Genomic DNA, 13,117 nt, shown 5'->3' with positions numbered 1-13,117 from the left:
TCTCCTCCCTTTGTGAGATCTAACATGAAGTTATCTTAATGGTGGAAACGCTTCATCATATTGTAAACATCTGTTACCTCTCTGTTCCCCTCCTCCTCTCTTTTCACTACAGCATGAGCTCCTCAGGGCCAGAGTCAAGGTCTAAACTAAGGATAGGGCACTAAGCAGGTTCTTGAAACCTTTGTTGAATGATTGAGTGAATGAAAGAGTTCAAGCAGAAGCTGTGTGGTGGCTACTGAAGGGATTTTGGGTAAAATGGAGCTTGTAGGAAAGCCCCAGACTGGCCTGACATCCTTCCCCATTTCCTCGCACACACTCTTCAGCTTGTGCTCTGGGTGAGAGGGCTAGGGCAGGATTTGGGAGTAAATGGCATATCTGCAAGTTGAGGATGGGAGATGTGGCTGGGACTTTGGAGGTGGGTCTGGGGATCCAGGGAAGAGAGGCAGCTTCTGGAGATCTGAACTGAGAGCGTGGGGGCTACAGGTTGAGGGTCTGGGGGTCACGTGGCAGCTGCTACTGGTGAGATGCGCAAATACCAAGCTCTGCCCAGTCTTCACTAGGAAAGATCAGCAGGACGGGGAGAGTCCGGGCGGGGGCGGGGTCGAGGTCCGGTTCCCCACGCCTCCAGCAGGGGCCGCCCGGGCTGGGGGCGGGGAGTGTGAACGCGCTTGGCACCGCCCGGACAAAGCCTGCGCGCGCCCCGCCCAGCGATTGGCCGCACCGCCCCGCGCCGCCGCCCCGTCCCGCCCTCCGCCGCCGGTCCGGCGCGCTGCAGCCAATGGGAGCTGCCGCCGCCGCCTTCGTCACAACCCCGACAGCCAATGGCGGCGGCGCTCGGCTGCTCGTGGCTCTTTCGCGGCAAAAAGGATTTGGCGCGTAAAAGTGGCCGGGACTTTGCAGGCAGCGGCGGCCGGGGGCGGAGCGGGATCGAGCCCTCGCCGCGGCCTGCCGCCATGGGCCCGCGCCGCCGCCGCCGCCTGCCACCTGGGCCGCGCGGCCCGTGAGCGCCATGGCCGTGGCTGGGGCCCCCGCGGGCGGCCCATGCGCGCCGGCGCTGGAGGCCTTGCTCGGGGCCGGCGCGCTGCGGCTGCTCGACTCCTCGCAGATCGTCATCATCTCCGCGGCGCAGGACGCTAGCGCCCCGCCAGCTCCAGCTGGCCCCGCCGCGCCCGCCGCCGGGCCCTGCGACCCTGACCTGCTGCTTTTCGCCACGCCGCAGGCGCCCCGGCCCACACCCAGCGCGCCGCGCCCGGCGCTCGGCCGCCCGCCGGTACGGACCCAGGGACGCCGGGCTGAGAGCACTGCCTGTAGCCCCGGCCCACACCCGGGCGGGCGCTGTGTTTGGCCTGGGGACAGCGGGGGGCGGGGGCGGGGTGGACTGAGGCGCCGGGGCTGGGCGGCGCAGAGCCTAGGTTGGGCCTCTGGGCCCCGCCCTAGGCTGGGGGGTGACCTCAGGCCGGTCCCTATTTGCTCTTCTGTGCTCTGGGGCTCAGCTTCCTCATTGGAGCCTCTTGAGCGTCGGACTCAGTGATAATAATGGTCCACGTGTATTCATCTGGCGCTTACTGTATGGCAGAGACTTACTTCAAGCCAGCTAAAACTCAGCCCCGCTGTGGGCTCGGTATTGTCACTGTGTCCATCTGACCGAGGAGGAACTGAGGACCAGAGGGGGAAAGTGACTTGCCTCTGGTCACACGGCTGCAAGTGGTGGGGCTGGAATTTGAACTGAGGCCTGCTGGCTTCAGATCAGAATTTGTGGTTGAGTAGTGAGCATGGCTGCTTGGGGCGGTTAAAGGAGGGGTTGGGAGAATCATAGAGGAGACCCTCATTCCTGCCTTGATGCTCGATTGCCAGGTGCGGGCCTGGCCATCCAGGCCTCTGGGGACAGCCCTCCTGGCTGGGAGGCCTTCTCTGCAGGGGCGGGGCATCTGGGCCAGCTGCTGATCCCCTCCTTATGCCTGTCCTTCCATCTGCTGCCCTCCACCCTCCCAGGCCCTGGTTGCCAGGGAACCTCATTAATCAGGCAGGCAGACCCCTGAGCCTCTGTGGAAGGACTGGGTGGGCTGGGCCTCTGGGAGCTGGAGAGGAGGCCTTCAGAGCCAGGAGAGAGAAAAGGTCCCAGGGAGATTCTTTGATAAAGTTCCTGGTCCCTGAGCAGCAGGGTGCTCAAGACCAGGTTCAGATTGGGGATGGGGGGCCGGAAGGGAAGGAAGAGGGACAGGAGAGGCTGGTGGATTACAGTGGGAGAAGGGAGTGGAAGCCTGAAGCTTGGACCTGTGGGCCGCAGGACAGGGTGTGGGGACTAGTTTAACTGGCACAGCCTGTGGGTGAAGGTGGGGCATGCAGGCAGGCAGGGGCTGGCCAGGCAGGATGGGGTCTCAGCAGGGGGCTTGGAACAAGTGGGAGGGGTGAGGCAGTGCCCAGGACCAGGAGGTAGAAGCTGCTCAACTGCTGATGGGGATGTGGGTGGCAGCTGGTCCCTGAGGCATCCTGGGAAGGCTCCCCAGCCCCCTTGGCCCCATGCCCAGTGCTGCCTTCCTTCCAGAATCCCCAAGATGCTAATAATAATAACAATAGCAGCCATCATTGTCTTGATGATTTGTGTGCCAGGCTCTGTGCCAAGGGCTGTACCCAATTAACTCATTTAACCCTGTTAGCAACTGTCCCTTTTTACAGATAGGGAAGCTGAGGCCCAGAGATGTTAGAACCATCCTGTGTCATTCAGCTAGTGAGTGGTGGGACTGGATTTCCTGAGTGGCTGACTGACCTCAGGGATGCCTCGTCTCCTGGGGATGCTAATAGAGGTTGAAGAAAGCACAGAAAGGTCTTAGGGGCCCTTCTTCCTAGTGAGTGGGAGGGGTTGTAGCTTATCTCCTACTCCAGGGGCCTGACCCTGCGGGTACCAGCTTGGGATCTGGGCAAGCATCCTCCCTTCAGTTGTGTCACAAGCATTTAGCAGGCCCAGGGCTGCAGAGACCTAAGAGAACCTGTGAGTCCTGTCCTCAGTTGAGCTGCAGGCAGGGTTATGGACCTCAGGCTCAGGAGGGACGGGGCAAAGAAAAGCACCTGCTGCCTCTGCTTCACTCACAGTGGTGCCAGGGGCAGCCTCATTGGCTTGAGCATTCCATTCATTCAATAGTTGCTGAGTTAGTGAATGCCTGTGAGGTGCTAGGCACACAGACAAGTAAGGAGCCCCTGCCCCACAGTACTACGGGCCACTAGGCCTTTTCTGAAGGTGGGCAGGAAAGGGTCCTGGAGCTGAAGTCTGGAAATGTGGCCCAGCTTTCGGCCTCCAGCAACTTTCCGCACCGACGTTTGGGGCAGTCCTTGAAATAAGTTACAGGCTTGGCTTCTGCAGCAGTGAACATTCATTGAATCCCTTCTGTATATGAACCTCTGCAATTCAGCCATTCCTTCTGCCCTGGCCTGTCCACTTCCACCCTGTTGTCATGGCCCTTAATAAAAAGCTATTAGAGGCCGGGTGCGGTGGCTCACACCTGTAATCCTAGCACTCTGGGAGGCTGAGGTAGACGGATTGCTCGAGGTCAGGAGTTCAAAACCAGCCTGAGCAAGAGCAAGATCCCGTCTCTACTAGAAATAGAAAGAAATTAATTGGCCAACTAATATATATAGAAAAAATTAGCCGGGCATGGTGGCACATGCCTGTAGTCCTAGCTACTCGGGAGGCTGAGGCAGCAGGATCACTTGAGCCCAGGAGTTTGAGGTTGCTGTGAGCTAGGCTGATGCCACAGCACTCACTCTAGCCTGGGCAACAAAGTGAGACTCTGTCTCAAAAAAAAAAAAAAAGCTATTAGAGTTTTCTCTCATAAATATAATAAATGTGAAACTAGAAAGTCCAAGGGGGCAGGATCCCAGCCCCATCCATTTTTCCTTCTATTTTCTTTCCCTGAGGTGGTTTTTGTTTCTTAGATGGTTGTGACAACTTTCATTTTTTAAAGTTTTAAAAATTTTAGTTTTCTGTTTATTTCCGTGTTCATCCTTCACAGTGCACGGATAAGGCAACGGTCCTCCCATGGCCCTCCCATGCGGATGTTGCCCCGAAATGTGTTCTATAATAATGGAAACGGAACCAGAGAAAAGTTTCCTAAGCTTTTTAATTCAGAAAGGGATCATATAAATATATTGCCCTATAATAGTATTTTGCTCGTCAGTATGTCTGAGAGGATTCTGTCTCGACCTACCTCAGTACTTCGTGACAGCTGCTGGTCCAGGGACTATGTGAACAGCTTTCAGGACTCTGCTTCACGAATGGGTGTTTGAGTTGTTCGGGTTTTTTCAACAGTGAATCTCTTCGTCCCTGGCTCTCGGGGCCCCTGTGCCAGGGCTTATCTAGAGAGAAGTGGCAGAAATGGGCATCTGCTTGATGTCTTGTTTTAGGGTGTGGCGCTGCTCAGCCTTCAGGAATGGACAAGGGCGGTGGGCTCAGGGAAGAGGTGGGGGGGGTTGGTTGAACAGGGGGTACATTCCTGTTGGTGTGTGGAGGCCTGGGTTCTGCACCAGCCTGCCAGGGTGAAAATCCTGGCTCTGCCTGTCACTGGCCATCTGACCTCTCCAAGGAGGAGGCCGTCACTTGCTGCAAGGTGGTTGGAGGGCTTGGTGGGCGAATGCAGTGCTCAGGTGAGGTAGCTCTTCTCTTCCCTGGGTGGCGTGTGCAAGGGAGGGAGCGTCGCGGTTTGGAAGCGTGCGAGGTGCTTCATTTGGCAGATATTGCTGGTGCTTAGGCTCCACGGCAGATGCAGAGAGTACTTAGACCCACCTATGAGGGTGAGACAGACGCATCTGCAGAGATTTGTATCAAGAGACAGAATGTGGGGAAAGGTCGGGTTTGAGGCAGTTCACAGGGAGAAGAGGTGACATCTGTCCTAACTGATGGATAGGTTGCTGCCCACATGGGTGGAGGCAGCCGGTATGAAGGGGGAGGGAGAGAGGCAAGGGCAATCCAGGGAGGGCTAAGGCTTGCAGGCACAGATTTGTGAAAAACCTGACTCAGCAGAAGTTCATATGGAGAAGTGGCAGATGTGGGCGACAAGGCAACGGGGAGCTGGAAGAAGGTCTTCAGCAGGAGCAGTGACAGAGATTTGTATGAGGCCCGGCTGCAGTGGAGGCTAGTGTGAGGACTGCTGAGCAGCCCAGGTGGGAGGTGACAGTGGCAAGGAGTCCTAGATGTGAGGAGGGTGGCAGGCTGGGCAGAAAGAGATTCCAGCTCTGGAGGCCCTGTGCTGTAGGAGGGGAGGGTCAGGGTGCCTTTGACCTGCCTGTGGGACTCGATCCTTGAGTGTGGAACTGAGCCAGAGGCCATGGAGGTTAAGAGCTTGGGTTTTTCCTCAGACCTTGGGTAGAAATCCTGGCTCTGCCACTTCCTGGATATATGACCTTGGGCCTCCCTGAGCTTTAGTTGTTTTATCTGTAAAATGGGGCCATTGTTGTACTGCCAGTGCATAAGATGGAATGAGCTAATGTTCGCAGAGAACTTGGTGAGCACAGCTGCTACCATGGTTGTAGCTTAGTCAAAACCAGAGAGGAGGTGACTTGCCCAAGGCGCTTGTATATTCAGTGGCTTAAAACAGCAAACATTTATTATACGGTTTCTGTGGGTTGGGGCTTCGAGGAAGACATAGCTGGATGCTTCCGGCTCATGGTTTCTTCTAAGGTTGCAGCCAAAATATTGGCCCTGGCTATGGTCATCAGAAGTCATGACTAATTTTGGAGGATTTGCTTCCAAGCTCACCCATGTTCCTGGTGGGAGGTCAGTTCCTTGTCACTTGTGCCCATCATTAGGGTACTTGAGTATCTGTATGACATGGCCTATACTTAAGAGGAGGAGAATAGGGGTCATCTTTTGAAGGAAAAGTATTTAAAACTTTGCAGACATATTTTATTTACTTATTTATTTATTTATATTTTTGAGACAGTCTTGCTCTGTTGCCTGGGCTAGAGTGCCGTGGTGTCAGCTTAGCTCACAGCAACCTCAAACTCCTGGGCTTAAGCGATCCTCCTGCCTCAGCCTCCCAAGTAGCTGGGACTACACCCCATGCCTGCCTAATTTTTTCTACATATTTTTAGTTGTTTGGCTAATTTCTTTCTATTTTTAGTGGAGATGGGGTCTTGCTCTTGCTCAGGCTGGTTTTGACCTCCTGACCTTGAGCGATCCTCCTGCCTTGGCCTCCCAGAGTGCTAGGATTACAGGCGTGAGCCACTGTGCCTGGCCTGCATACTTATTTTAGACAGATTTATAGCGAGAGACAGAATGTGGGGATAGGTTGGATTTGAGGCAGAAAAGTGGTGAGGCTGGGGCTTGAACTTGGGTCTTCTGCCTTCCACTTAAGTGTCAGTCCTGTGTGGTAGGATTGTGACCCTCATCCTGTGTCCCCTAGGATCTCCCTCACATACTTAGGCATCCTGGTAAGAGAAACTGAGGCGGGGGCAGCCCAGGGGCACCAAGCCCTCAGCCAGGTCTCCTATGGCCTCACTCCTGGTTACTGGGCATCCTCCCGTTGTTTTTGCCACAGGTGAAGCGGAGGCTGGACCTGGAAACTGACCATCAGTACCTGGCTGAGAGTAGTGGCCCAGTCCGGGGCAGAGGCCGCCACCCAGGAAAAGGTACCCATGTAGCAGAGCAGGCCTCTGACCAGGCTCAGGTTGGAGGTGTGGACAGACAAACATGCTTGCAGACTAGAGTCTGGCTTATCAGGCCTGGGCCTGGGCCAGGCCTCTGGGGGCCCAGAGGGGCAGCCAGAGTGGCCTCCTGGCATGGTTTCCCCAGGCCCTGGGGGGTGGGGAGTTCCCTGGCTGGAAGAGGAATGCTGTGGTTGGCAGGCAGCAGCCACAGGGCCTCCCTGTGTGGCCTTGCCAAGGGGAAGGAGCCATCTGCCCTCTCCCCACCCATCCTCCACATTGCCAGGGAGGCAGGCCTGGCTGGGGCTGGGGGTGGGTGCTGAGAGACCCTGCCTTGGTTGACTACTGCTCAGGTGTGAAATCCCCTGGGGAGAAGTCACGCTATGAGACATCCCTCAATCTGACCACCAAACGCTTCCTGGAATTGTTGAGCCGCTCAGCCGACGGCGTTGTGGACCTGAACTGGGCGGCCGAGGTGCTGAAGGTGCAGAAACGGCGCATCTACGACATCACCAACGTCCTCGAGGGCATCCAGCTCATTGCCAAGAAGTCTAAGAACCACATCCAGTGGCTGTAGGTATCAGCCAAAGAGGGCAGACCTGGCTGCCCATGCCAGCCTGGAGGGTCTTATAGCTGGGGAAACTGAGGCTCAGGAGAGGTGGTTTCCCTGAGGTGACAGATGCTGAAAAGTACACAAATCTTACATAGCCAGCTCCGTGTAGCTTTACATATTTATTCACCTGGGTTACCACCTTTCAGATCAAGATATGGAACATTTCCAACACTCTAGAAGGTTCTCTTGGGCCCCTTCGCAGTCATTGCCCATCCCTCATGCCACCAGGTGACCACTATGTGACCACTATTCTGGCTTCTGTTGCCATTGATGAGATTTGTCTGACACAGATGTTTATTCTTGTTAATTTTTACTTTATTTTTTCCTTCTCACGTCTCTCCAGTTATCCTGCCACCCTCTCTTTGATACATCTGCGTTTTCAGTTTTTGGTAGATCTTTCCATTCTGTATCTTTTTTTTTTCACTTGACAACATGTCTTGGAAATGCTGTGTACTTCTGATGCATTCTTGTCCTTTTATACAACTGTAGTACTCCGTGGTGTGTCTGTGCCATCATCTAATTCTCCAGCCCCCTATGAGGGACACATAGGTGAGACATGCTAGCCAGACTTTAGAGGCATGACAGCCTGATTTGGAGCCCAACTGAGGAGCCAGACCCAGAGGGAGGCAAGGGGGTGTGCCTGGGTCTCACAGAACAGGAGTGACAGCAGACTCAGTCCCAAGAGCCAGGGCTCCTGGGCAGAGGGGCCAGGAACTGCTAACCCCCCTGGTGCCTCCCCACAGGGGCAGCCATACCACGGTGGGGATCAGTGGGCGACTTGAAGGGCTGACCCAGGACCTCCAGCAACTGCAGGAGAGTGAGCAGCAGCTGGACCACCTGATGAACATCTGCACCACGCAGCTGCGGCTGCTCTCTGAGGATTCTGACAGCCAGCGATATCCTTGGATTGGCTGATGGGCACCGAAAGTGGCCTAGCAGGCAGGGGCCCCACCCAAGTGGGACCAGAACTGCTACCCTGGGCTCTGGATTCAGGAGAGCGCTCTGGCTTTAGATGCAAGTCCTGGCCCAGCATTTACTCATATATGACATTGGACAAGTTAACCTAACTTAGCCTTTCTGGGACTGTTTCCTCTATAAAAGGGGGATCATAATATCCAACCTGAAACCATGCAAGTTAAAAAAAAAAGCTAGGCTGGGCGAGGTGGCTCATACCTGTAATCCTAGCACTCTGGGAGGTCGAGGTAGGTGGATCACTCAAGGTCAGGAGTTCGAAACCAGCCTGAGCAAGAGTGAGACCCTGTCTCTACTAAAAATAGAAATTAATTGGCCAACTAAAAATACATAGAAAAAATTAGCCAGGCATGGTGGCACATGCCTGTAGTCCCAGATACTCGGGAGGCTGAGGCAGAAGGATTGCTTGACCCCAGGAGTTTGAGGTTGCTGTGAGCTAGGCTGACGCCAGGACACTCTAGCCAGGGCAACAGAGTGAGACTGCCTCAAAAAAAATAAAAATAAAAAAGCTAGTACCAGCAATAAAATTTAGTGCAGTGAGTCAGGTACATAATTGTAGCTTCAAACTTAAGAGATCTCTTTCATTCATAAAAATAAGAACTTCATTAAAATGTTTTTTTTTTAGTAGATATCCAAATTGTGTTTAGTAATTTTGGGCACAACTATCAACACCAAGATCACGGGTCAAAATAAATTTCCAGAGGTGGTGTGGTGGCGCTCACCTGTAATCCCAGCTGCTCAGGGGGCTGAGGTGGGAGGACCAGTTGAGCCCAGGAGTTCAAGGCCAGCCTGCTTCCCTCCCAAGTAGCTAGGACTACAGGTGTGTGCCACCATGCCCAACTAATTTTTTTTATTTTTTGTGGAGACAAGGTCTCACTATGTTGCCCAGGCTGGTTTGAGCTCTTGGCCTCAATGATCTTCCTGTCGTGGCCTCCCAAAGCACTGGAATTATAAGCGTGAGCCACTGCCTGGCCCATGTTGACCATTTTAGTGGAAGTGTTGCAGGCAGCCGTCATTACCTTGGGATTAGAAGGGTAGAAATGTCCCATTGTGCAGATGTGGAAATTGAAGCTCAGAGGAATGAGGTAGGTTTTTAACAGGTGGGAGGTTGAGAAGATAGGAGTGACTAGGCAGATGTGGGCCCCAACTTGTGAGCTGTGTGGGTGAGTGGCCCCCAGGGTCAGAGTTCATGGTCCTTGACTCCACCAACCCTGGCCTACGTGACATGCCAGGACCTTCGTAGCATTGCAGATCCTGCAGAACAGATGGTCATGGTGATCAAAGCCCCTCCTGAGACCCAGCTCCAAGCTGTGGACTCTTCAGAAGTGAGACCTGGGACTCTAGGCCTGCCAGGACCGGCTGGGCTGGGCTGGGCTGGGCTGGTGTTCCCTGGGGCCTCAGTTTACCCTGTCTGCTGTCTCCACCCAGACTTTTCAGATCTCTCTTAAGAGCAAACAAGGCCCCATCGATGTTTTCCTGTGCCCTGAGGAGAGTGCGGGCGGGATCAGCCCTGAGAACACCTCGGCCCAGGGGGCAGCTTCTGGGGAGGAAGACAGGGCAGCTGATCCTGCCACCACAGTGCCACCACCGTCATCTCCCCCCTCATCCCCCACCACCGATCCTGGCCAGTCCCTGCTCAGCCTAGAGCAAGGTGGGTGAAGGGTGGGTGGGGCAGGGCCCCTCTTCAGGGTGGGTGGGCAGGCATGATATCCATCCCCCTCTGTCCTCCCTGCTGGGGCGTCCCGGGCCTGTGATGCTCCCCCATTTCCCCAGAACCGCTGTTGTCCCGGATGGGTGGCCTGCGGGCCCCTGTGGACGAGGACCGCCTGTCCCCGCTGGTGGCGGCCGACTCGCTCCTGGAGCATGTGCGGGAGGACTTCTCCAGCCTCCTCCCTGAGGAGTTCATCAGCCTTTCCCCCCCACATGAGGCCCTCGACTACCACTTTGGCCTTGAGGAGGGTGAGGGCATCAGAGACCTCTTCGACTGTGACTTTGGGGACCTCACCCCCCTGGATTTCTGACGGGGCTTAGGGGGACCAGGGTCTCCTGAGATGCCCACCCAGTGTCTGCAGCCCTGGAGCCCCCTGCCCCGGCCGTCCTCCCCACGCCCTGATTGGAAATGTTTAATTTATACTCCTCTCTCCTATCTTCAGTGGCGTCTAGCTCTGGGGTCTGGCTACTGCCAGGAGGCTGAGCAAGCCTGGAAGGGAAGGATTCTGTGTGTGTGGTGTGTATGTGCATGCACTCAACACCCTACACGTGTGTGCCTGGGCTGAGTGTGATGTGTGAGCATGTGTGCGTGCATGTACCGGGGAATGAAGGTGAACACATCTGTGTGTGCACTGCAGACACGCCCCAGTGTGTCCACATGTGTGTGCATGAGTTTACGTGTGCGAGTGGGGGGGCTCTAACTGCACTTTTTGGTCTTTTTGCTCCGGGGGCCCCACAAGGCCCAGGGTGGCCACCTGCTCCCAGATTCCTGTGCACTGACCAGGCCGTGCGGGGAGGCCTTGGCTGGCTGGGTTTGCAGGACAGCGAGAGCACTTCTGTCTTAAAGGTTTTTCTGATCGAAGCTTTAATGGAGCGTTATTTATTTATCAAGGCCTCTTTGGCAAGCCTGGGAACCAGCAAAGGGTAGGAGGGTGGGGCTCATACCCTGACTCCCTATACCCCTGGGTTAGGGCCCGGGTCCCTGAGCTGTTCTTTCACCCCACCCCCAAGGAGTTGAGGCCTGAGTGATTTATTTATTGGGAAAGCGAGCGAGGAAGGGAGGCTGACTTGACAGCCAGAGTGGGTGGATGGTGGGGTGGGCCCTCTCTAGGGGGCCACTTCAGCTGCCCCCCAGGATGGATATGAGATGGGAGAGGTGAGTGGGGGACCTTCACTGACATGGTGGGCAGGAGGGGTGGCGAGGGGTCCCTCCTGTGGTGTTAAAGTGCCCCCCCTTGTTGCTCTGCCCCACCCTCCAATCTGCACTTTGATTTGCTTCCTAACAGCGCTGTTCCCTCTTGCTTTGGTTTTAATAAATATTTTGATGATGTTTGGGCTGGATTCCGAGGCTCTCTTGGGAGCAAATCTGGGGAGGGGAGGGGCCAAGGTTGCTGGGAAAATGCCCATTCTCCACTTCCCTTGCTGTCTGATTTACTTTGATTTGAGCCCCATAATCCTAAGAAAGGCAGGCTCCGTCACCATTTTGGTCCTAACTTAAAACCAATACAGTAAATATTTTTGTAGAAAGTCAGGAATGCTACATTAGTGCAAAGTCATGAGTAAATTCTCCTTTCCCCAGCCCCAGAGTCCGCTCTGATCAGCGTTCTTCCAGACATTTCTGGGCATTAGTAAACATGCAACAGATATAAGGGCCTGGTTCTGTGTCAGGTGCATTCCAGTTCTGGGTACATGTGTGTTCCCTCTCCTCATGGAGCTCTCAGGGTCTGATAGAGATGTGCACAAATGAAAAATCAGAAGGGGCTTCCTGGAAGAGGTAATGCTTGAGCTGACAGCTGTAGGGTAAGTAGGAGTTAACCACAAGGAGCACACCAAGTAGAGACTAGTAAGGGCAAAGGACCTGGGGAAGGGGGAACAGGGCACAGAGGACCAGAGAGAAACCAGTGTGGCCAGAGTGGTGCTGGAAAGGGGAGTTCAGTCTTGGGTTTTTGAGACCCAGGGTTTTGCTCTGTTGCCCAGGTTAGACTATGGTGGCACCATCATAGCTTACTGCAACCTGGAACTCATGGATTCAAGCAATTCTCCTGCCTCAGCCACTGAGTAGCTGAGATGACAGGTGTGTACCAACACGCCTGGCCAATTTTTCCATTTTTTGATAGAGACAGGATCTTATTCTTGCTCAGGCTGGTCTCGAACTCTTGGGCTCAAGCAATCCTCCCACCTCAGCTCCCCAGAGTACTAGGGTTACAGGTGTGAGTCACTGCACTCTGGCAGTCTTGGCTTTATTCAGGGGATAAGGAGTCACAAGTCTGAGATGGGAGTGACATGTCTTGTTTTTTATTTTTGAGAAAGAGTCTCATTTTGTTGCCCAGGCTAGAGTGAGTGCTGTGATGTCAGCCTAGCTCACAGCAACCTCAATCTCCTGGACTCAAGCAATCCTCCTGCCTCAGCCTCCTGAGTAGCTGGGACTATGGCATGTTCCACCATGCCCAGCTAATTTTATTTATATATATATATATTTTTTTTTTAGTTGGCCCATTAATTTCTTTCTATTTTTGGTAGAGACGGGGTCTCGCTCAGGCTGGTTTCGAACTCCTGACCTTGAGCGATCCTCCCGCCTCAGCCTCTGTTTCATATTTTAAAGCTCCCTCTGGCTGCTGTGTGGAGATTGGATGGATGGGAGGGGAAAGTGAAGGCCAAGTTGAACTTCAGTGCAGGAGAGGGTGGGGGTGAGTTGGGCCACCCGACCAGGGGGAGAGTCGTCCACATGAACCTGTGTAACAAAGCCTTCGGTGGGCTTCCTCTGATTCAGTCCCTATTTTAAGCATCTTACGTTTCATTTACTGAGTCCCAGCAATAATCTGGGGTGCACGTTATCCCCAATATTCAGACTGAGGATACAGAAGTCCAGAGAGGGGAAGTCCCTTGTATCACTTGTGTCTCTAGTTGGCCGGTTGTACCTAGGATGGTCTGGGGCTGCCCTCTGGGCGGGCGTGCCCAGCCCCTGCCATCCTGGCGGTCAATACTTCTGGGCAGGCCCGCATGTGCTCATCCTGTCGCGGGTGGAAATGACCCCTCGAGTGGTTCGTTACTCCGCAGTGGCCACCCCCCCCCCCCAACCGGAGGCTCCAGTGGCGGAACCGCGGAGGTAATTGGAGTTGGAATTTGACGTCGTGCAGCTTGGACTTTGCACTCATTTTCCAGACAGGGAAACCGAGGCCGGGGCGG

At 54.7% G+C, this 13,117-nt stretch overlaps 1 protein-coding gene across 1 annotated transcript; it reads left to right on the top strand.

Moving 5' to 3' along the window:
* Positions 1–865: 865 nt before the first annotated feature.
* On the top strand, positions 866–11,261 carry E2F1 (E2F transcription factor 1). The gene is made up of 7 exons (XM_012755149.2): positions 866–1,270; positions 6,531–6,621; positions 6,990–7,209; positions 7,993–8,145; positions 9,432–9,546; positions 9,650–9,872; positions 9,995–11,261. Exons 1-7 carry the CDS (start codon positions 1,010–1,012, stop codon positions 10,240–10,242), a joined length of 1,311 nt encoding a protein of 436 aa, XP_012610603.1. The 5' UTR covers positions 866–1,009; the 3' UTR covers positions 10,243–11,261.
* Positions 11,262–13,117: the final 1,856 nt, after the last annotated feature.

This window comes from Microcebus murinus, chromosome 16 (genome assembly GCF_040939455.1).
Source record: "Microcebus murinus isolate Inina chromosome 16, M.murinus_Inina_mat1.0, whole genome shotgun sequence".
In the NCBI taxonomy this organism is placed as follows: Eukaryota; Metazoa; Chordata; class Mammalia; order Primates; family Cheirogaleidae; genus Microcebus; species Microcebus murinus.
The sequence above is the reverse complement of the archived record's forward strand: the minus strand, read 5'-3'. Positions and strand labels throughout refer to the sequence as shown.

Bases quoted from the DNA above. Each gene is read 5' to 3' on its own strand.
- E2F1 (XM_012755149.2), top strand. From the start codon at position 1,010: ATGGCCGTGGCTGGGGCCCCCGCGGGCGGCCCATGCGCGCCGGCGCTG. The intron at 1,271-6,530 runs GTACGGACCCAG...TTTTTGCCACAG, and splicing joins CGGCGCTCGGCCGCCCGCCG to GTGAAGCGGAGGCTGGACCT. The intron at 9,547-9,649 runs GTGAGACCTGGG...GTCTCCACCCAG, and splicing joins AAGCTGTGGACTCTTCAGAA to ACTTTTCAGATCTCTCTTAA.